This window comes from Maylandia zebra, linkage group LG4, assembly GCF_041146795.1.
Source record: "Maylandia zebra isolate NMK-2024a linkage group LG4, Mzebra_GT3a, whole genome shotgun sequence".
Taxonomy (NCBI): domain Eukaryota; kingdom Metazoa; phylum Chordata; class Actinopteri; order Cichliformes; family Cichlidae; genus Maylandia; species Maylandia zebra.
In genome coordinates, this window is record NC_135170.1 from 18603450 (window position 1) to 18628732 (window position 25283).

Sequence of the window (25283 nt, forward strand, 5' to 3'; positions counted from 1 at the left end):
ATTCATACAAGCACTTTTTTCTATGAACTCTATCCTTTTAGTGTGTAACATTATTCAATTCAATTCAATTCAATCTTTATTGGCAGACTACATGTCCATAAAAACAAGACAAGAAACACACACACACAACTCCCCCCCCCCCCCCCCCCCCCCCCACACACACACACACACACAACACAAGGTATACCATTAAATATATATATGTATATAAATAAGTATATATATATATATTATAAGGGTTCGAGCTCATTATAACCTTAAGGTTTTAGAAATTCTATGAAGTTGAAATATTTCTTTTGTTTTTGTTTTCAGACTATGATTAAATATGAGCTTTTCTAAATCCAGATTTTTCACTTGAAACGATGCAGAGAAAATTACATTGTCTTAAAGAGGATACCTCCCAGTAAATGTGATTACACAGCATGCAATATTCAGTAAAGACAGCATTTAGTTGTGTTTAATAGTGTTGGGATTCTTTAAGCTAAGGTAGCCACTTTATCCACATTTTTAATCTAAATCTAAAGTGTCTAATTTCAGCTCACACATTGCTCAGATTTGCTTTGTTTAAAATCTTGGATTGCTTTAATTGTGCAAAACCTAAATAATGTTTTATTCTTTTTTATTTAAGCAGTTTATGGCTGAGGTGTTTGTGCTTCCAGACATATTTGAGGTAAAAGCTTACAGCTACCTGTTCACTTTTTAGTTTCTAGCTTTGAACTTTTCTGATGCCATGACCTACTAAGAGCACATATGCAGGTCAAAGATAGCTTTCATGAAAAGAAGCAAGAAACTGATTCTGTCAGTTTCCAGTGCTATTAATACTGTGCGGTGTAATGTGTATAGCTTATTAACAAACCCCTCTGCTGAGCTTCATTTGAATTTGGTCTGTAATAAAATGCATGCTTAATATAGACCAAAATCTAAAAAGTATGCTCTTATATTTGTCGCGGAAGCAAAGTTTACAATGTACAACACCAGTGTGCAATACTGGCAGAAAAAAAAGTTGAATCCCGTGTCCTACATTTTTATAGTTACAAATGGATCGATGATATGAGTCATGCATTTTCCCTTTGAGACAGGTGTTCTGCGTGTCCCGTATTCCTAATTATGTAATCATATCCCATACCACACACATGCAGACGTACTGTGTTTCCTGCCTCTCTTGTATGAACCCTCTGGGTTTCAGTATGTGGAGCGCCAAATGAGATCACGTCTCCTGTGGAGGGGATAAACCTCAGACGAAGAGCAAGACACTCAGTTGCAAGGGAGTGTCCCAGTGCGTGCTCATGAGTTCAACAGAGAATATATTTGTGCCACTAGACAGAATGTAAAGAGATGAAAAGAAGACTGCAATATATTGCTTATAAGGTATACAAATGTTATGTGTAGGTGTGAGTGTAAAGGACCCATTCAGTGATTTAAGGTTCCATCTATCCATCCATTCATTTTATTCCTTTTATCCAGTTCAGGGTCGTAGGGGGTCTGAGCCTATTCCAGCTGTCATATGGTGAGAGGTGGGGTACACTCTGAACAGGTTACCGATGCAATTTTGAATTACCATTTAACTTAACATGCATGCCTTTGGATTGTGAGAGGAAGCCAGACTACCTGGAGAGAACTTCATGCAGTTACACGGAGAAAATCCACACAGCAAGAACCCAGCCAGTTCAAACCTAGTACCATCGAGCAGTGACGTGACAGTGCTAAGCACTGAACCGCCATCGGGAATGATATCATCAAACATAAAAAAAGAGATTATTCATTTTACATTATCAATTAAGTTTAGGAGCATTTATTTATACCTGGGTGTTTCTCACAACTGACTTTTGGACCAGTCTGGCATAAAAATGTTGCACATTCAGTCACTGTTCAAGTAAAATAATGTAATATTCTTGTTATGTTTACTGTTCTGTAGTTTGCCAGAAAGTCAAGCACTTATTTGAATCTCCTCACCAACAATCTTGTGTATACATTTGATAAATTGAGTATTCAGAACTAAATGCATTAATTGTAAACAGACAACATACATTTAGTCTTCATATCTATTTGTCTTATCCATTATCCAGTACATGTTTAATGTCTTCTTTGTGCCGTGTCTCCATAAAATCTTAAGACCAGATACCTAACAGGTACCCGAGGTCATCAGATACATGATAATGCAGTATTATGCAAAGAACTGCAGGGTTACCATTCTCTGCAGTAATAAGTAGATTAAAAGAGAAGATGGACCTGATTCTGCTCACACCTCTGGGGAGCATGGACCAGAATAAATTGTAATGAGTTCAATTCTTTGCCGGATTTAGAAAGAAGCAGAATTTAGAGCATAAGAAATAAATTTGGTCTGTTTCTCAGAGGAGCAGGGAGAGATTTTCCTTGTTGTTTTCATGAAACGATGATGGGAATCAAGAGAATATAAAACTGAGGGAATGTGAGATGATTTTTAGGGAGAATGGCAAGTACAAAGACAAACTGTACCGTTCAACGCTGTACAGAATCTGTCCTGACTTGTTTGCCTTTAGATATCCTGTGTGCATACATGCGAGCTGTTATATGAGGGCATCTATGTGCTTCGGGGTGCACATGTACTCATCCACATTTTTCCGTGTCCATTTTAGTGTGCATATGCAACGTATGTGTAATTGTAAGTATGTTTTTCCCAGCTGCTGAGCCGGCAAGAGGACAATGTCTGTCATGATGCAACAGGCGGCTAATCCTCTCCTTATGTAAACGCTTGACTGCTATTCAAATGACATGCAGATGGGTTAGAGAGCTTAGGTTTTGGCAGGATAGTGTCATAACAAGGAATGTCTGTGAAGACAATGTGCTGTCAGCATTTGGATGATTAATGCTGTACTTCATGTTTGAAACAGGCCCTCTCAGGACTCAACAAAGACTGGCAGGTTCACATAGTGTAGGTATCAGCCAAAGCTTGATGACCTCATAGCCTCATGAATTGGGGAGGGGAGCAGCAGGTAATGACTAAGTGCAGAGGCAGTTGGCTAAGAGAACATCATTTGAGTGCAGCATGAATATATAATACATATATAAGAAAGAAAAGCCAGCACAAGAAAAAAAAACTTGGAACAAGCCCAGTTGAAAGCAGACTGATTTTGTGATGCCCACATTAGGAATTTAGTGAAGTTTGAATTCAGTTCAATCTTTTAAAGTCCACAAATAAAGCCTTCATTCTTTGTTAAGCATGTGTTCTTTGACAACCCTTCCAAGCAACATTTCTTTTAAAAAAAGCCAAAATAAACCAAAACCAAATAGTTTTGTTTTCATCATGTCTATCATTCAGAAATGTTCCTTTTCTAATGTTTCTCCTTTTTCTCTTCTCATTTACAGATCCCACTGATCATTCCAAAGGTTTATCTATTTGGCTCTGTCACAACTAAAACTGAAGACAAACTGTGTTACCTCAAACTTTTATCCAACAAAATATGACATAACATGGGTCCCCTGCTAATCCCCATGAAGCAGAGACTGGTATCGTGAAGGCTTCTCCCCTTTTACCGCTCCCAACCCAGACCCATCTCCTCTTTGGAAACCCTACCAGCAGCTTTTGTTGCTTTCCTTTACCTGTAAACACACCTTTCTTTCCCATTTCCCTCTATTTCCCTGATTATAGTTTCATTTTTTCCCTTTGATTTATATTGGAATAATGCAGGGTGCTTCTACCACCTCCGCTTTCCTTCTTATTCTTCCTTCCCTCCTATTTTTCTCTTATTTCCCTAACACGGCTAATGGGGACTGCTGGCTCATTGAGGGGGACAAAGGCTATGTGTGGCTAGCTATATGTAGCCAGAATCAGCCTCCATATGAGACTATCCCCCAGCACATCAACAACACAGTGCATGACTTGAGATTGAATGAGAACAAGCTGAAAGCCGTGCTCTTCAGTTCCATGTATCGATTTACCAACTTGACTGACCTCAACCTCACCAAGAATGAAATCAACTACATTGAGGATGGAGCCTTTGCAGGACAGGCCAATTTACAGGTAACAAGAAGATGGGTGTTAAATGCACACGATGCATTAGTTCACGGGTGTTGAACTCCAGTCCGCGAGGTCCTGTATTCTGAAAGTTTTACATGTGTCCCTGCTGCAACACACCCTAATAAAATTTGTAGGACCTCAGCATGCAGTCAAGTCTTTTAGCAAGACTTGACTGCATGCTGAGGTGTCAACCCCTAACCGTAACCCTACTTAAGTACATTTAAATAAAAGTGTAAGTTTAAAAAAAATCTACTTCTAAAATCTACTTTTATTGCAACATGTTCATTCACTCTTGAGCTTCTGTAACATGAATCAAATGGCTAAATTGCTACCTCAGCATGCAGGCAAGTTCTGTATAGTCTTGCTAATGACCTACTAAATTCTATCAGGTGTGTTGCAGCAGGGACACATGTAAAAGGACACTGGCCCTCGAGGTTTGACACCTGTGCATTAGATCTTAATTTGACCATAACATTTTCAAATTGACAAGTGCATGCATAGGATTTAGGTTGTATTAATTGTTTGTTGTACCTTATTCAAGCAGACTATATTTAGTACTAAATTTTTAAGGATTTTAAGGATTTTTTTACAGCTACAAATTATACTACTAATTAATTACTAATTATACTCTTACAGTATTTATTAGGCAAATAACAAAGTGACCTCATGTTTTGATGCCCAAAATTGAGCTCTAGTCTTCGTTCTTATTCAAGAACAATATTCAACTGCTGAAACAAATTTTTCTATTTAGGAAAGCAAGTAAATAACTGTAATTTCATATCTTAGTCAAAAAAAGATAATAATGTGTTTACATTTAAAATATCATTTTTATTAAAGCATATACTGGTGGCTTAGTTATTACAGACATATTTTAGAATTGTTATGCAAATTGTAGAATATGCTACAGCATCACAGTTATTTGGTAATTTGTTTGGGACCCCAGCTTAAAAATACATCATTTTAAAAATGCTCTTGTTTTTCTCAGGTTCTTCAGTTGGGTTACAACAAACTGACAAATTTGACTGAGGGTATGCTGAGAGGGCTCGGCCGTATGCAGTGCCTGTTCCTGCAGCACAACCTGATTGAGGTTGTTGCCAGCAATGCATTCTGGGAGTGCCCGAGCCTGAGCAGCATTGACCTGTCATCCAACAAACTTGCCCGCATTGACCCATCCACTTTCACAGTTCTTAGTCGGCTTATGGTTTGTGAACTGGCAGCAAATCCATTCCATTGTGGCTGCGATCTTTATAGTTTTCTAACCTGGTTGGAGTTCTTCAACAATGTCTCACATACTTATGACCGCCTCCTATGCGAGACGCCGCGGGAGATGTTTGGCTATCCTTTACTGAGTCCTATTGCAGCTGGACATTCTGGTCGGAATGCTAAAAACATTTTGTACCATCACTGCCGAGACGGTGTAATGATTCCAGGAATGACCTCTCTACCGCCAGATTTAGATGGTCCTTCTGGGATCGGACCAGAGATGTTTGGTGGTATAGGACCATACCACCAGCCTACAACCTCTTCCTCGTCTACTGAAGACAGCTTCAGTCCCAGCATAAAGCTCCATCATGTCTCTTTGTCATCAGCATCTCTCCTTGTGAAGATTCCAAAGCCCTTCAGTAAAATGTATATTCTAACACAATACAACAACACATTTGTGTCTGATGTCATGAACTTGAAGAACAAGAAGGAGATGATCACCCTTAACAAACTAAAACCACGCAGTAATTACACCTTCTGTGTGGTATCCATCCGCAACTCCCAACGTTACAACCACACCTGCCTCCAGTTTTCCACTCGGGGGCAAAGTCAAGATGATATGCTCCCCACACCTTCCACCACTACTCACTATATAATGACTATTGTGGGCTGCCTTTTTGGCATGCTAATCATTTTAGGCCTTGTCTACTATTGTCTTCGTAAAAAACGGATGCATGATGAGAAGAGGAAATCTATCTGTGTCAAGAAAACTATACTAGAAATGCGCTATGGACCAGAGGTGGCAGCAGCAGTAGCAAATGATCCATCAGCAGTCCACAAACTCCAGGAACAGTCCAGAGAACATCACCAGTATCAGCATCACCATGGAGGGAAACTTCCCATGTCGACATCCTCAAGCTCGGGAATGCTCCACTCAGCCAACACCACTTCCTCAAGACTTTCTTCTATCCCACAAGTGGAAAAGATGGCCACTGCCTTTTCGGAGGCCATGGCTACAAACAAAGGGAACTATATGGATATCAGAACTGGAGGGGCAGGGGTGGAGCGGATGGGAGATGGTATGCATGGAGTGATGAGGGGAGAAGACTTGAGGGACGATGATGGAACTGATATTGGCGATGACTCGGATGATGATGGGCATGGTTCTGCATCTGAGATCTCAACTATTGCCATGGAGGTGGACAAGGTTAATCAGATCATTAACAATTGCATTGATGCCCTGAAACTGGATGCAGCTGCAGTTGCTGCTTCAGGGGCCTCTACAAACCCTTCTTCCTCCAATCCCACCTCCCCACCGCCCACCAGCACGTCCTCCCTAACACGTGGCCTAATCCCACTCTCTCAAGGGATGACAGAGACATGCCAGGTCATCGCTCCCAACAAAGTACCCCCTCCACCTCCACTCCCTGCCTTGAATGCCCCTCTCTCTGAGCGCCCTGGAATCAGTGGTGGGGGATTTGTTGTCACTCCCCCCTACAGGCCCCCTCCTCCAGCCAATGCTGTACGTCCCATTCAGCGGCAAATGAGTGCAGATGCAGCTGTCGTTATTGTAAATTCTGTCAAGAAACAGTGCAGTACCACATCTTGTGGCTCCATGGGTCGAGACAGGGAGCGCGGAGGAGCCAGGGTGTACAGCCTGGATGTCCCTGAGCCAAGGAGCCCAGATGCCTGTAATCAACAGCAGCAGCAGTACCCAGACCGGGCCAGTCCTGTGGGCTGTGGGGAGCCCCTGGAGAGACTCCCTTTAGTGGGAAGTGGGAGCTGTGGTGGAGGGAGTGGTGGTGGTTGCGACAGTGGTGGTGTTGGTGCCCAACATCAGGACAACCAAAAATCCCACCATTACCATCAGCAGCAACAGATACAACATCAACAGCAGCAGAAGCAGCAGCAGCAGCAGTTGGAGGTGCAGCAGGACTACCACTGCTCGGAGCACCGCCACTCTGTCCCCGCTCTCTACTATGAAGGCTCCCACCAGGGTTCCCCAGCCCAAAGAGTTTCATTCCTAAAGCCCCTGACACGGTCCCGCAGGGACGCAGCTTCTTACTCCCAGCTTTCGCCTGCCCGCCATCATTCCAGTTACTCAGGCTACTCCTCCAGCCCCGAGTACTGCTCAGAGAGCTCACTGCGGATCTGGGAGCGTTTTCGTCCCTACAGGAAAGGCCCACGTGATGAGTCCTGTTATGTGACCGCTGGAAATGCCCTTCGAAAAAAGGTGCAGTTTGCTAAAGGCGAGGACCTGCATGACATTCTTGATTACTGGAAGGGTGTGTCAGCACAGCAAAAGCTGTGACTGGGGGCCAGAGTTAACCACTGGAGGATATAGAGTTCAGATACTGCTTTTACTGATGCACCCCTGGGCCAGAGAAATCAGTTTTACTTCATAGGGAGAAAAATGTAGGACAAAATTTTGCCTTTAGGTTTTTTTTTCTCCTTTTGGCATGCTAGGTGTATAAATATTGCGCTAAGAGCAAGGACTGCAAAACTGTGCCTGGGATCTGAGTCATTTTTTTTTTACACATCATTGTAGCAACTTCTATGGTTCATTCTTATTCAGTGTTTGTGGGTTTCATTTATAGTACAGGGAGCAAATGCCAACTGTGTAATTTAGTACTCTATTTGACTGATCACATTTTGTGATGCAAAGGACCATCTTTAACAGTGCCATGTTTTCATCTGTGGGTTGTCACAGAGTAAATGCTGATTCCCTTCATTTTCTGCTTAGTGTGATCCAAGATGTTTTGAGTTGTTTTTTTTTATTGGGTGCTGCATACGTTTTTAGCATTCCACCTGGGATTATTTAGACGTTCTAAGTAATGGTGAATCTGATAGGGTGTGATCTGTGCTGTGGTACAACTGACAACATGCAGATTAGTGAACAGAGATGTCAAATTCAGGCTCTGACTTTATTCTCTTAGATCCTTCTTGAGGCCGAGGTATTTGCATTTCAAAAAGCATCTGGCACACTAAAAAAAGGAATAATTGTAAAGAAATGAACATATGAAGATAAAATATAGTGAAGTGGGTTCTAGGAAAATCATAGGAAAAAGATAGACTGGCACATTGGCCGGAAACAGTGCCATGGATGCGTCTAAAGCAAGGGTGCGGGAACGCTCAAGGGCCGGTGTCCTGCAGGTTTTAGATGATCCAACACAGCTGATTTAAATGGTTAAATGACCGCTTTAACATGTCTTGAAGTTCTTCAGAGGCCTGGTGATGAACTAATCATTTGATTCAGGTGTGTTGACCCAGGGTGATATCTAAAACCCACATCCTTCCGAGTAACAATCTTGCATTGTTTAATGAGTAAAGAACGTGTTCCCTAAAATATCCTCACTGACCTAAATCGTACTTCGCTGAGCAATGATCTGAATTATGGTGTTTGTCTGAAGCAATACAGAGGACACATTAACATCCCCTTAAATACTACTTACCTGACGGTGTAGGATGTGGTGTACAATGAGGGAACTTTACCATGTAACACATAGGTTGATTAAAGCGATAGATATCACTTTAATCATATGGGTCACAAGACGTGTGATCCATTAATGGCAGAGGCCAAAAAAAGAAATGAAGGGTTCAACCCAGGTTACAAATCCTTTTCCGCAGCCACAGTGAATGTAAGTAGACAAGCAGGCAGGTTATGGGGAAATCTATTTTCATCATTTAGTGTTAGCACGACCGTACATTCCAAATCCTTTCTCTTACATTAAAACTCATTGAGGCAGAGAGGGAAAGGACACTTCTAATTACTGCCAATGTATCTGTTCTTTTCTGGGAATTAATGTTACTGTTGTATATAACTGATAATTAAAAAAACAAAAAAACCCACAAAAACAAACAAAAAAATCTTGTTACAGGCATGTCTGCTTGCACTCTATGCCTCATGATTGTGTGTGTGTGGCTGTGTGGTACACAGTGGTCATTGTAAGCAGGTGTTGGCATGCCTTGTTCGATTATATTGTATATTCCCCAACTAATTAAAATTAATATTCGTCAATATTTCGCCCCGTGGCTGGTTGTCTGAGTCTGAACTAGATTATTAACGGCATGTGTAAGTGTAGAGATGTCAAACATGTCCAGGGTATCTTTCTCCCCTTGCTAACTCAGCCATCCCATAATCTCTAATCATAAACAGGATTATCGGGCCTTTTCTTGAATTTTCTACCGAAATGACTTGCTTGTAATAATGACACCTTTGTTTCGTGGGACTCAAAAAGGCATCCTGCTTACCTTAAGTGCTGTGTAACAGTTAAATTTTCATATCATCAGCTAACATACACAATCAGAGACATAATACCCTAAAAATGTGAAAACTAAATCAGCGGTTACCGCTCCATATCTTTGTTCACAGCTACCTTCAGTAAGTTTTAATGACAAGTTTACTGTCAGGTATATATTTTCTTTCTTCTTACGCTCACTTGTATATTGCAAGTAGTGTTCGCTTGGTCCGCCTCCCACCACCTTCCCTGCTCCCACAGGTTTAATGATGTACACAGTAGGTGTGATGTGAGCAGGGTACCGAACACGGCCTGCTCCGTTTCATTAAATGAGGTTTGTTGCAGGCAGAACTTGGAGGAGGGGTGCACCGTGTACCAACACTGCTGCTTTTCTGTTCTTTTTTCTTTGTGATGTTGCTTTTTAGTAGTGGATTGATTCTATTAAAAAAACTGCAGGTTGAACAGGAATGATATGCAAACTATAATGTATTTCCACACTGATCTTTGTATTTCCTTCTTCCTCTCTTTTCTTCTTGTTTATCAAGATGTTTGGATAGAGTCAGATTCAGAGGTCATAATCGTTGGATCAGTGCATAGCTATGTGCGTCTGGGTCCACTGTAATCGTTTAGCAACAGTGTATCGGGGATGCACCACCTCATCTGCCTTGTTTTTACAATGAAGCACCGTGTGATGAACATATAATACAGTCCTGGAAGTCTTTTCTGCTTTTTTCTAAGTAACATGTTACTGTAACTGACTTAGTTTTACCAGTTTGTTTACTTGTATGTACTAAGAGTATCTAATCCTACAGAAAGAACTTGGTGCATTCTTCATCTGCCATAACAAGTTTACAGAAATAGACAGCAAGGTTAAGCATAAGCAACATATGTTAAGGAATATCAGGACGGTTTTCATTTCAGTTGCCGTTTTTGTTAATCTACCTGACAAAATAACATTTGACATTACTGTTCAGTGAAAAGGACCACTGTAGCTCTTAGTATTGTGTGCAGGAAGTTGTATTTGGTGATAGGGCTATGTGCTGGGTTTTCCGTGCCTTTCCACATGAATTCATGAAAAGCTGGTGGCAGCAAGACCAGAGAACATGGCAGAACAGTACAGACATCAATGATAGAAAGTCTGTGAGGTTGCAAAGTGGCTTGCAAGCAAGCTGAATAGCTTGCCCAATATGGCAAAACCCAATCCTATTTGCATTTAGATGTATAAAAAGGCCTGAGCATTCAACTTATGTGGCTTGGCACTGAAAACTATATAAGTAATTTGATTTTATTAATGTTGTCACTGACTTTTCCCCTATACATTTTCTGTTTTATTTAACACTTTTAATACATCAGTGATTTTCAGGAGATAAACTTTCTGTTGTCAAGTGCTCTTCTGCTCAATTTTGAAACATTTGCTTAGATCTCAGTTTTCACTGCATTTGAGAGAAGTGCCAACATTTCTAATGATTTCTGAGTAGCTTCACTAAACCTCAAATGACTGTTATTATTATAGTTGAGCAGAGTTTTACCATTACAGTTAATTTTAAGTTGTTGCCAAAATACAAACTACATTTTACCAAAAATGTAGTTAAAACGCATAATTAAAATTAACATTTAAATTTGAATCGTGAGACAGTAAAACTTGGAAGCAGCTTTCAGAAAACACAAAAAAACACAGCCACAGATAATATTGAGCATGATTGTGAACAGAAGAAGGTGAGCAACCACTTTTGCCCTCTCAAATAAATGTCTGCCGTCTATTTTTGTTTGAAACGCACCAGATGGTGTTTTAAACTTATTAGATACTTAACAAATTGATTAGACCACCTGTCATGAAAACAAGAAAACAAATATTTTAGAAATCTGTCAAAATTTGTTTCAAACTAAAAATATATATTGGTCTTTATTTTGCAAATCATAAATGTCCAAATTTGAGGCAACATGCTGGACTTCTCTGGGAAGTTACAAATTGATCAGCTGCACCATCAACCACTAAAACTATTTTTTTCATTTTCAGGAAAGTAAAGCAATTTGATGTCTCAATAACAAAATAAAAAATGTTTGTTAGTGTTTTTTCTACTTTTTTGTAAAACAGTACATTTGAAAATTCATGGATAAGAACAATATTGTAATTATGAAATGCTAAAATACAAGCATTAAAATATAATTTCACTTAAAGAGCTTCTGCATACTAGTGGATTAACCATTGCAGAAACATAAAAAATGATTTTAGTGATTGGCAGTACTGTTAATTCAGGACAACTGTGGCATGATCTCTACATTGAATGGTAGTCTATCAAATTCAATCCATAAAATACATAGGATTTCAATTCAATGCAATAGAGACTAACCATTTGGTCAAAGAATCCTTTAGGTTATTCATTCAAAATTGAGACAAAACTTTAAATATTTTTCAGAACATTAGCAATGAGATTTTACTTTTTTGTTTGTCTCACAGAGTAAGGAAAAAAAAAAAAAGGAAAAAAATCTTCCTTCCCTGCCCATGTCCTCACTGAAACCCTGGAGGGTGACTCACTTGGAGATGGATGGTTGTTTTTGTAGTTCCATCGATGTTGTTTGTCTCAAAGCAACCGGCAAGTCAGACATGAGAAAACCATGCAGTGTACTATTAATGTTTGAACCTTTTCTTAGAGTCTGGCTTTTATGATTTACACTTTCTCCAAGTCAGGCTTGAATTAGGTTCAGTTCTGATGCCTTATGTCTTAGTCTCATTCAATGATCAATGGTAATAATAATAATAAATAAATAATTTTGTTTGAGAACTGCATAAAATTGAATTTTATACCCAGACAATTAATCCTTGATGCACTCTATTGGTTGTCATAATTGGCAATCATCATAATTTATACATTCCTACTGTAATATAGAGGATATCTATATGTATAAGATATAATAATCATTACCTAATCACAACACTGAATGATAAATATTGAGTAAGTTTAGCAATACGTTTAATATATATATGTTTAATAATACATGGTGTCATACGACCATCATCAAACTGAATTTTTCAACTTGTTTATTATGTGTGTTTATTAAGCATTTTCTCCCTCCCCTTTCTTCTCCTTTTACCTTCCCTCACCAGGAAACACATGAGTCAGGATGGGTCACAGTGAGATGAAACTTAAATGAGTATTTTCTTGAAAGGCAGGTAATAGACACGGTCCTGAAAGAATAAGGCACTAGGCTGGATGAGAGCAGAAGGCATGTGTGGAAACATGGCTACAGGAACAAACAATAGCACATCTATAACAGGGATTCTTGTGGGAACAGTTATTACTAAATATTCCAAATTGATGGCAGCTAAGACCAGCTCTCAGCTTTCAAAAGCATCAAGGAAGGCAGGCATCTGCATTGACAAATCCTTTCTTTTGGTATCCTCAGACCTTCTGTCCAATAGTCTACCAAGTCAGTTAGTCAGTTGATAAATGAAAAACTGCCCTGTGTGTCTTCTCATGATAGCCGCAGAAGGGCTTCTGAATGCATGCCATTGTGTGTGTGTGTGTGTGTGTGTGTGTGTTAGCCTAATGTGAAATTGTATTTTCGTAAAACGGTGAAAGGAATTCGGCAAAAACAAATGAAACCTGGCTTTGTGTGACTAATTTCTTGCTCACTCTTCACACAGAACTGACAGGCTGAGAACCGCCAGCCCTTCCTTTCCATCTGCCAAGCTCTCTGGAAAATCTAACTGTAAAAATCTGTAAGCGGAAAGCATTCAGTGACAACTACTATCCTTCACCTGAATGTACAAGTTACCCCTAATGTGGTTTCTGAGCAGAAGAGCATTTGAAAATCCTATTTCTATCCTATAACAGTAAGCCCAAATGGGCTGATCGGACCCAGTTTCCAAAGAGGGACAAAGGACTAATAGAATCTGTGAAATATCTGTGAATTTTGTACACTAGATAAAAGAAAAAAATATATAGTAAGGTTAAAAATGCTTCTATGGATGTTTTTTATAACTCAGCCTGATCTATTGATATGTCTATGTGTACCTATTTTTCAGTTTAGTTGTCTTCTTTTCTTTTTTTAGTTTCTTTTTTGTTTGTTTGTTTGTTTTTTCTTGGTGTAGGGGGGAGGTTATTGGGAAATTATTGGGGACAAAGAGACTGACTTTTAGTACTTGCGATGATTTATGTTATAAAGGTTTAAGAACAGAGAAAACTTAACATAGTGTACTACATAAAAGAAAAAGTTGTTATATTTGCATGATTCCCTGTATTTTTTGAGAGACAAAATATATTGTTGTGTACAATGAGTGGACGTACATCGAAAACAAAAACTGTAGGGGCTCAAATATTGTCAAGTACCTTTGATTTGAACATCTAGGTTTTAGCCTTAGTTTTTTTTTTTCTAAAACAATGGTGATGTTATACTTACATTTTTGATTCTTGCCTACTGGTTTTCATTTGGGTGGTTGTATTATAAAGTGTACTGACAGTTACCTCTGCAGATATGCTAATCTTTAGCAACAGGTGTATAAAAAGAGGGTAAATATATAATAAGCTGCTGGTTGTTTACATCCATCTGCTCTCGGTTCTTCTTCTTTCTTCTCCATGCAAAGCTATCTTTCAAGCTTGAGAGTTACCCGATCATACTCTGTCTGTCAGCCATGGCAAAAAAAAAATGTTTTCCTTTTTTTCTTTTTTCTTTTTGTAGTGATGCAAGCACACTGTGGATATTCTTAACCTAATCTCAATCATTCAGTTAGCATTCACTGGCAAATTAATGCAGCCTCAGCAGCTTCTCCCTCAGCCTCAGCCCCCTTGCTGTTAGGCAAATGAATGATTTTCATTCCTCCTGCTCTGGTCTGAGAGCCTGCTGGCTTTCTATCCAACTAGTTTATTAAATTCACCCTGTATCCGGCCAGTTGTAAATCAGCCATTTATCATCATCCTTGAATAATAGACTATTTAATTAAGTAGTTCTTCTGCTGGAAAACTTCTTGAATGTGCAAAACAGGTGGTCTGAAGTTGAATCAAAGAAAAGACATAGCTGTGCCATTATAGGAGCTGAAACTGAAACTGAGGTTCTTGTACTTATTCTTCTGCAGCACTTAAAAAACAGAGCGCACGCTTAGAAAAGAAAACCACAAAGACTCTGGTGCATTTTATTTTCTTACCCATCCTGTAACATGTTAGTAACACTCACTGTGGCTCTCCTGCTATGTTAGTTATTGCTATAGGGTTTGTGCATGGCAGCAAGCCATAAATCATAGCCATGTTTACTTTCTGCAGCGATAACGCTGAGCGCCTCCCGCAGAGATATTCATTGCCCATTTTGTGGCCCAGTCTTTGCCAAAACTTTAAGAGGGCTGCTTGTGTCAATTACACAGAGAACATTGAATGCATTAACCCAGGACTAAGTTGGGTCCTCTGCTTTTCAAAAGGGCCCAGGCTATGTTGGGTAGCCAATTTATAGAGATTGGTTTTAATTGGGTGAAATGGCACTGTAATCAGATCAGTTCTATATTGGTACTGGAGGGTAATCTGTAACTCAGAGCTCCCATTTCTCTAACCCCTGATCCAAAAGCTGTGAAAATTGCAAAAAAGGTTGCAATGTGGTGAGACCAAATGCTGTTCAGTACTTGGAGCCAATGATTAGGATCAGTGGAAATGTTTTCTGTACTCACAAACAGCAGAGGCTGCGTCACACAGCCCAGTGCTATAATAATCCCCAATCCAGAATGATTGGCCTTGTCAGTGCCAGAGATTGAAAACTCTACAGCAAAAATGGCCCGTTGTCCACAGAATCAAGGGCCCTCCTCAAATCACTGAGGAAATAAATGTGGACTGTTCAAATGCTAATAGTGCCATTCTTGCCTTACAGCAACAAAAGCATTAATTGTTCATATTTGCCGTCAAGTAAACACAATTTCGAAACATCTAGTGTTAGAGAGAAATGAGAAAGAACCCATATATAGAAATTACTATTGAAAAAGACGACTAGCAATATCAAAATTGCTGATCAATTATTGAAATTCTGCTGAGCACCAATACCACATTCCACATGCACACTGTGACCAATAAAGCCATGTTTTAGAAAAGTACAGTGCAGGTTTCTGATGTACAGTAATTTTTCAGTCCTTAAATCATTGCTTTTCATTTGTTATGGTGATGTTTTATTTTCGTTTACTGTATATAAAATATTTTTTGTTTTTTACAGAAGCATTTTTCATTCATTTTTTTAAACTCTCAAAAGAAAAATTAGAAGCATTTGGCTTTCTTGCAGGTTGTACCAGCTGAAAATAAGTGTAAAGCAGCATGAAAAGCCCCCTAAAAGTGTCAGTATTTGTGGTCACAACTATGTAATATGTAGTTTAATTACTGAGCTGAGGCGCGACCACCATCTGTGTGATTTCTGTAAGGCCAAGGTCTAAGGCAAATTCTCACAATTATCATATGGTTTTAGTTCCTGTTTGGAAATGTGTGTAAAATTTATGTCGAAATGTGAGTCTTGCCTAGCTGACAGCATCAGGAGGTCTTTGTCTAAAATGAAGAGTTGAAAATGGCCACAGCAGGATCCACTTCCTGTGGTTGGAATTTTTTTGACTGATGGCAGCAAATCTTGGCTTTCCGCTTTCTTTAAATATTTGTTGCTGATATTAACATTTCCCTTTGCAATTTCTGTACAAAAGATCTATTTCTATATTTGCAATAAATTTGTAATTTAAAAAGAAACACTTGTGAGAGATCTCTTTAATTCGCTGAATTACCTCATGGTTACACTGATTGCGTAACATTCTTCTGTAGCTTTATTATTATATTTTTTTTCTTTAAATACAAATCATTTCCCCTACCAATACACACCAGTAGCCTCTTGTACTCTCCATTAAAAGTGGAGTCCTTTGTTTAGAGGACCCACTGGCACACATAAGCACTCAAAGTGTTGAAAAAATTGAAAGCTGATGACTCATGAAAACAACAAAAATGTCCGCCTCAGTCACTGTTCCATTGAGAGTTGGATTTTTAAGTCCAATGTGAGTCAACACTTAGGTGAAGATATAAATTTAATGAGAAAAACGGCCAGAGAGGTTTCTGAGCCTGAAGGCAGAAAATGACAGGGATTTGGGAGTTTGCTAGTAGCATTTAAAATGCTGGGTTTGGAACACAGAGGAGTTATTTATTCTCTGTGCTAATCTTAAGGATTGCAGTACTGTGAAAAGGTCTTGAGTCAATGCTCATTTCGTGATATTTTACTTCCAAAGAGCTACAACTTCAAAGAAATTTTCAAAGTGATCTTGAGCAATAGTCCTCCAAGTTTTTCTTTGCCACTCGTGACTGTGGTATTCCAAATGACATAAGAACTGGTATGAAAATCAGTGTGAACAGGTCTTATGAATGAATACAGTGAGGCATACAAGTGTAACATTTCTGGTTCAAATCACACTGAGTTCAGTGATTCAGTTGTATGAAATCAGGAGAAAGGTACAACACTTAGTGTCTAAAGCCATCTGTAAAAACGTGGAGGCTCTGGCATTTCAGTCAGTGGTTTAGAAGATCTTGTCAAAAATGATGGAATTATGAACACAGAAAAGTCCGGTTAGATTTTAATCCATTGTCAATTATACCTGGAAACTGTAATTGACAAAGGGTTCATTTATCAGTATGACAACGAGCTCACTGCAGTAGAAGCACATCTGGATAGAAAAACGGACAGGGGGAGACTATCAGTCATGGATTGGTCTCTTCAGAGCCTGGACCTCAAAATTACTGAAGCAGTGTGGGATTATCTTAACAGACAGAGGAACAAAAAGCATCAAAGATCCACAGAGGAGCTTTGAATGTCCTTCAAGAAATCTGTTCCTGAAAACTACTTAATATAGTGTGAATCACTAATTATAGTGATTCACACTATAAAACCCTCATTTTTTATACTGGGGATTGATGCAGACTTGGTTCATTCACTGTCTGAAACAAACTTTTAGAGGTGATGAAAGGCCATTTCTGACTGGCCACTGCCTGGTTTCTGCAAACAGCCTCTGGTTCTTGTGCACCACCTCCCACTACTTACCAGTGTGGCACAATTATTTTTTTTTAAATTCATCTTCACAGTTTATAGCCTAAATAGGATCCAGTATTTGAAGGAGGATAGCAAAAATATTAACAGCAACAAGAATTATAGCGGGATGTTTGATAAATATTAGCCTCATTACCTATTTATTGTGAAACATAATATTAGATGTAGTTTTTGCAAACACAAGCCGTGTAAAACTGTCTATAGATATTGTTGTTTAATGTATATTGTTCAGATAGTGTAGCAGCAAGTGAGTACAAGAGTATTTACAATCAGAGTACCACTGAAGAGTACTTCAGTGGGGCCTATTCCAGCTGATATATTTTGAAAGGTGCAACATATGCTGAATAGGTCACCAATCCATTACGGTGCAATGACACACTCTCTTTTTTTTTTCTTTGTTTCCTTTTTTTTCTGTTTTTTTGTAATGACACACTCTCACATCCATACCTATGACCAGTTAAACTAACATGCAAACCCACACAAGAGCAAGGAGAACACTTAAATGCAATGCAAATGCAACACACTAAGGCCAAAACCAATGTTTTACCATTCATAATACTCAGCTTAAAAAATTAAGGGAACAGCTTTTAGTCAACATTTTCTAATAGGCCCTATGTTCACTGCTTGGCACTGTGGGACCCAACTGGCTTTTGTCATCACTGGCACCCTGTGGTGTTCACACATGTGCCCAAGGTCAACCTGGGTACATGTGACAGACACGAACGGGTCTGGAGAAGATGTGGAGAACATGATATGCCTGTAACATCATTCAGCATGACTAGCTTAAAGTGAGTAAATGAAGGTCTAGAGAGGCATTTCAATAGAGGGACACAAAGACTACAGACTAGGGAACGGCACCCTGACTGCAATGCAAACTACTGAGTTCCATTTTGACATGTTGCAGTGAAACTTGGGCTAGAGGAACTAGCCTGCCACATAATTTTTTCACTTTGATTCTCGGGGAGTGCCATCAAATGATGTGGCATGCTTTAATCCTTAACACATTACCCAGTCCATATTAGTATATAGCCAACAGGTTTTTTTTTCCATTGACATCTGATGTGTTTTCAAAGTGTTCATTTATTTATTTATTTATTTATGTATTGGAGCAATCTAAAGATCACTTTGGAGGTTGAAGACACATTTACTATTTAACCAGAGTTAAATTATTCATTTATTATTACGATTTTAATGCAGTTATTTTAACAATACCTAACTATTATCAGTGAAAACCGTTCTCCTACCCGTCTTCCACAACATCCCTTTCCATTTTTTCACATTCTTACTCCAACACTTCAGCCTCTTCATTGTTGCCTCAACCTCCCTGCTGTGGATTTTTTTAAACCAAAATCTGCAGCCATAAAAGTATCTCATACTTCTAAATATCCATAACCCTGAACCATCCATGTTAAGCTCTTTATCACCACAGGATTGGAGGGGTGGGGGGTAGAGGGGGATTCTGCGAAGACAGACACAAAGTAAGTAAAGATCTGAAAAAGCAGATTATCCAAGCACGCAGCACAAAAGAGAACAAAGATAACCTCCAAAGTTTTGTGAGAACTCTGCAGCCTGTAGTGATGAGAAAATGAAAGTGTTACTGTATCTCCTTTATTAACCTCACATGTTTTCTCTCTCTGTCTGTCTATGGATACACATGAAACTGGAGAAGCCTCCTCATGCAGGAAAAAAAAGGATCGGTGGCACTAAATGTTATGAAACGTAGGTTCTTGTAATTTACAGCTCTTATGTAATTTGGCCAACCTCAGCCTTTTCTCCCTATTTCCATTGCTTAAGAATGTCCTTTTGACTGAGAGCTTTTCTAATTAAGCTATAGCTGAAGGCTTAGATGTTTCTCTGAGGTCAATTCTTGGCTGGATTTTTCTCCCTCTTTCTTATGTACATAAGTTTTAGTTAGTGTTGTCTGCTGTAGATAGTTTGTTAGACTTACTGCTTCTTCTTTTGTCCTCCACTTTACCAATTTACGCTAACCGCACTGCACACCATTCTGAGGTGTTGCTAGACACAACACCTTCACTTAGGTGCCCTATCTTAAGTTTGAATGATTCATAGGTCAGTGTTAAGTGGATTAACAGTTAAAAACATTTCCTCTGAAATCATAATAACAAACATCCAAAGGAAAATTTTAAAAGATCTTCAGAAAGTGACAATCAATTGCCCAATAGCAAAAAAATCTGGCTAACTGGAAGCAAAGTATAAAGAAATGAGGGGTGGATTAAAACCTTAGCACAGTATTGCATTAACATTAATCAAAGGATAATTACATAAACAGACTAAACTGACTAGAGTACCTTAAAAGACTGTGTCAGCTGCAGAGGTATCTGGGCAGTGGAGTCCACCCCGTTTTCCCAAAAACCAAAGTTTATCAGAAAATGATCAATATGGCTGTACTTAGCATAAACAATCTCTTAAATGTTTTCTTTAAGGCCAATTTAATGCCTGGTCAATTACAGTGACCACATCTACTGTATTTAAATAAGTACAGAAAAGAAAGCGTGAATGCTTCAAATAATTAGTATCACACAGTCCAAAACGCATTGATTTGTCAGTCCTGCCTGGACTGAATAAGGCTGTTCATTGATTGGCTGCCATTCTGAGAAGCTCAAAGCAGTAGAAAGCTGCATTTACTGCATAACAGCACAGCAACCAAGAGCAGTTATTCAGGTCACATTTATGAAAACCTGTGAGAATCGGGCTTGGTTTTTACAGGAAGACTAAGCATAAGAATCTGATAGTCCGAGCTTTGAGAACTAAAACCAGCTCTCACCGTGCAAAGACCCCCTGCTGAAACAGTTCAACTGCCATTAAAACTTTTATGCATTGCACATGTAAAGAAGACATGAAGTGTATCCAGAGAAAACAAGCAAAAAAAAAAGCCAGGAGGGGAAAGCATCCTATTAATAATGAATCATCTCCATTCTCCCTGGGAACATTCCTGTATTTTGACTCATAAATGGTTGCTTCCTTCAAAAAAGTTGAATATAGATAGGCTATTTTAGTGTAGCGCCATTACCAAACATCCAGTCCCAAAGTTAGATTTGATATGTAATTTGCAACAAAGATTTCTCTCAGGAGATGAAAGGAGCATTTTCTTTTCTTTTTATCTTTTATTTATTTATTTATTTATGCATTTATTTATTTTGCTTTCTGGTGTGAGTAAAAAAAGGTGCAATGCAATAAAACATGTGAAGGAAAAATGCTTAAAATCAGCACGAGGAGACTGCAGATTAGGTTTGCTTATCAACACACGTCTATCTTCATGTTTTAGGAGAGTTATTTTAGTCGAGATGGCCAGCACAGAGAAATCTTCCAGTTGCGGTTGGTGACAGCTAACTAAGGAACCCTTGCAGGGTCCTTGCAACCACGGTTACCGTCTATGTCAGCAACCCTGGACTTAAAAGAGGCTTTTCTCCAGGGGCGATTCTAGGATCAGAGCTTTGGGGGTGCTGAGCACCCAGAGCTGCTCAGCCAGGCAAGATAAACTTTACTCGTCACGATGAGACTTCTTCCCTGTCTCTGTCAGTCCCTGCATCCTTAAATGCCTGGGTCCTCGTCACAAAACATGACATCATTGTTTTGTACATTTTAACACAATTTAATCCCCACATCTGTGAAAGAAAAGCAAAACACTTTTTTAAAGTCTGTAACAAAACCATCAAATCTGATCAAGGTTATTTAAATGTTGCTAAAGAAGAATGGATTGGAATTTAAAAAACACACACACACATCCTAACCTTAATTACTTTACTGGGGGAAAATGATGAATGGTGATCATAGTGAGTAAGAAGTAAACTGAGTGCATTTTTTGGACAGAGATTCACTTTTAATGTGTATTTATAATATAATACAGATATATGAAAATACACTCCAAAAATAGAGTCCTTGAAATGTACACATTATTGAAAAAATATATATAAATGGAGGCAACTTTGCCTATGGTACAATGTATGAAAATATCTTTACTGCAGATACTACAGGGTGGGCCATTTATATGGATGCACTGTAATAAAATGGGAATGGTTGGTGATATTAAAGTCCTGTTTGTGGTAAATTACTATATGTGAGGGGGCAAACTCCTCAAGATGGGTGGTGACCATGGTGGCCATTTAGAAGTTGGCCATCTTGGATACAACTTTTGTTTTTTCAATAGGAAGAGGGCCATGTGACACATCAAACTTATTGGTAATGTCACAAGAAAAACAATGGTGTGCTTGGTTTCAACGTAACTTTATTCTTTCATGAGTTATTTACAAGTTTCTGACCACTTATAAAATGTGTTCAATGTGCTGCCCATTGTGTTGGATTGTCAATGCAACCCTCTTCTCCCACTCTTCACACACTGATAGCAACACGGCAGGAGAAATGCCAGCACAGACATCCAGTATCCGTAGTTTCAGGTGCTGCACATCTCGTATCTTCACACCATAGACAATTGCCTTCAGATGACCCCAAAGATAAAGGTCTAAGGGGATCAGATCGGGAGACCTTGGGGGGCATTCAACTGGCCCACGATGACCAATCCACTTTCCAGCAAACTGTTCATCTAGGAATGCTCAGACCTGGCACCCATAATGTGGTGGTGCACCATCTTGCTGGAAAAACTCAGGGAACGTGCCAGCTTCAGTGCATAAAGAAGGAAACACATCATCATGTAGCAATTTCAAATATCCAGTGGCCTTGAGGTCTCCATTGATGAAGAACGGACCCACTATCGTTGTACCCCATATACCACACTAAACCATCACTTTTGTTGTTCCAACAGTCTTGGAGGGATCCATCCAATGTGGGTTAGTGTCAGACCAATAGCAGTGGTTTTGTTTGTTAACTTCACCATTCACATAAAAGTTTACCTCATCACTGAACAAAATCTTCTGCGTGAACTGAGGGTCCTGTTCCAATTTTTGTTTTGCCCATTCTGCAAATTCTGTGCGCTGATCTGGGTCATCCTCGTTGAGATGCTGCAGTAGCTGGAGTTTGTAAGGGTGCCATTTGTGAGTAGCTAATATCTGCCAAAGGGATGTTCGACTAATGCCACTCTCCAGTGACATGCGGCGAGTGCTACGCTGTGAGCTCTCGCTGAATGAAGCTAGGACAGCCACTGCTGTTTCTTCATTAGTAACAGTTTTCTTGCGTCCACATTTTGGCAAATCCAACACTGAAAGAATAAAGCTACGTTGAAACCAAGCACACCATTGCTTTTCTTGTGACATTACCAATAAGTTTGATGTGTCACATGGCCCTCTTCCTATTGAAAAAACAAAAGTTGTATCCAAGATGGCCGACTTCTAAATGGCCACCATGGTCACCACCCATCTTGAGGAGTTTGCCCCCTCACATATAGTAATTTACCACAAACAGGACTTTAATATCACCAACCATTCCCATTTTATTACAGTGTATCCATATAAATGGCCCACCCTGTACTATGGCTCTGCAGATTTATTCCTTTCATTCTAACCTGTGTCGCCCCACCTTGAAGTTGGCAAATACTTTTGGTAGTCAACTCTCTCAAGCAGTTAAACGGTTTCTGTTTTGCCTGTCACTGTTCCTTGTCTGTTTTCTTACCTGGTTCTTCCTGACCTTGCACTTTCTCCTCATGTTCCCCTCTTTCCTCTCTCCCTCTTTGGACTGATAATCATACACAAATAGATTGTATTCAATTAGATGAAAAAATTACATTCATTAAAAAACATATTATTAAGATCACTAATAAAAAAAAGTCCTCTCTCAGTTTACTTTCAACCAAAAGTCAAATAACCAAACCACATGAACATCTAATAAAATATATAAATATTGAGATCATTTGTTCTTACACTTACCTGAATGTTGCTCCTGGGTTCAATATCGGCACATGCACATGTGACAAAATAAGCAGCTTCTCTCATTCCATTTCAAACAGGACAGTGGTAACAACAGCAGGCTACGGACAATTTTAAGTTTTAGATTTTAAATAGGCTGTATAAATTTCAATGGGAGCAACAAGACAGTCAAATGTTGCTGATTTTACTACACAGTAGGACGGATTGTAGGGTCGCAAACATTGTCGCAAAACACGTTTTCAACACTGCAGGTTACCTGGGTGTAATGTTTTTCAGCTAAAAAGAAACATGGTCTGACTCCTACCTAACTACATAAAGAGTAACTGAAGGTTAAATGCAGTAAACATTTCCTGTTTTAAGCCAGGCACTTACACCTCTGCTCTGCTGCGTCTCAGCCACCACCGCTCTGGCAGCAACAGTGCTAGAGCCAGAGCAGGGGAGAGGTGAGCTGGAACAAACCATTTGGGGGGGGGGGGGGGGTATCTATACTTTTGTTGTTAAAATGTTCCATCTCAACCAAGTACTGTATGTTTTTTATATTTTTAGTAGTGTGTCACACAAACAGCAAATATTGTCAAAAAAAGTAAGAAATCTTTGGGGGTGCTTTGATTCATTTTGGGGGTCCTTCAGCACCCCCCAAAATGGCCTAAAATCGCCCCTGCTTTTCCCCAAAAGTGTAATTCAAGCAACTTCAAAAGACACGTGGTGGTTAAAAGTAACCGCTTAAGGGTGTAACCTAGCTGAGGATGCAAATGTCTGAACCTTCGACAGGAACTCTGCTATCAACATCACAACGTGATCCCTTCTGTCTTCTTGCCTAGTTTTAGATATACATTTTTCTGACTATGTGAAAAATCCAGTGTTTCGCTTACAGACGGCGAAGGGGCTTCGCCATTTAACAATCAGTGTGTAAAGCGACACTGATAGTGTTACAGTGTGTTGTCCATGAGAAATGCAATGCCTGGCTTCTCTCTCACCTCCACACAGTTGGCAAATTATAGTGTTAAACGGGTGTGAAAGTTTGTCAGTTTCTCAACGTTACAGTAAGATAATGACTGACACAACACCTCTTATCTGACTGTGGGAAGGACATTTCTGAAACTAATCAACACATACAGAATTTTTTTGTTATGTTGTCTAGAATTTCTTCAGTGCACTTAAAGTCCTAGAGTATTATTAGAATGATTTATAAGACACAAATGCATACAAATGCACTTGTTTCATTTGTTGTACGCAGTTTGTATGGCAGATTTCTGAGAAACGCTGGCGGCCAATTTAATCTCTTAAATAAAATATCTTGATTAATGCCGGAAATAATCTGTCTGAAGTAATGCAGCTCTTAAAATCTTTGCTACACCTTCTTTGCGGCAGCGATTTGATGAACAGTATCAGGCTGCGATGTTCTTTCTATCTGACAAACAAGTATAGCACAGCACGAGCTTCTGCTGGTAAGGATTTAAAAGCCTTCCATGGCACCATGTAATTACCCTGAATATTGTGTGTCATCCAAGCTCCTACATTAAAAGCATGTCAGGAATCACCCTGTGCGATTATAAAACTATTAACCCTCATTTGAATGTCTCATCATCCCTCCTTTCCACCCTCTTTTCACTTCTTTAAACCTTCCCATCCCTTAATCCTTTCATATCTCTCTTTAGTTTATCGCTCCTTACATGGTCTTTTCTTGTATTCAGCAGTTAAACAAAGTGCAGTCCTTTTTTACCTCCTTTTTATTTTTATTCCAAAGTCATTATCATTTTTGATTGGTTGTGCAGCACCAATTTGACCAGTTGCACTAAACTCTCTCACAAATGGAAATGACCAATGTGAGAATTGTGCCCAGTGTCACAATATAATTAAAATTACATATGTTTGTTATGGTCCAGCCTGGCTTACGTTTAGTGTCTCTTTTTGTCCCTCTCATTGTAAGTCTTAGGTGGTGTTGAGGGTTGGCACATCCTGACTGGC

At 39.2% G+C, this 25283-nt stretch overlaps 1 protein-coding gene across 2 annotated transcripts in view; it reads left to right on the forward strand.

Moving 5' to 3' along the window:
• The window catches only part of elfn2b (extracellular leucine-rich repeat and fibronectin type III domain containing 2b), a 77273-nt gene extending 61134 nt beyond the window's left edge, over positions 1–16139 (forward strand). For both annotated transcript variants that reach the window (XM_004558474.4, XM_004558475.4), the window contains 2 exons: positions 3346–4000; positions 4983–16139. In XM_004558474.4, the coding sequence (XP_004558531.1) occupies positions 3662–4000; positions 4983–7511 (2868 nt within the window). In that variant the 5' untranslated portion in view covers positions 3346–3661 and the 3' untranslated portion in view covers positions 7512–16139. The remainder of the gene's footprint in view (positions 1–3345; positions 4001–4982) is intronic.
• Positions 16140–25283: the final 9144 nt, after the last annotated feature.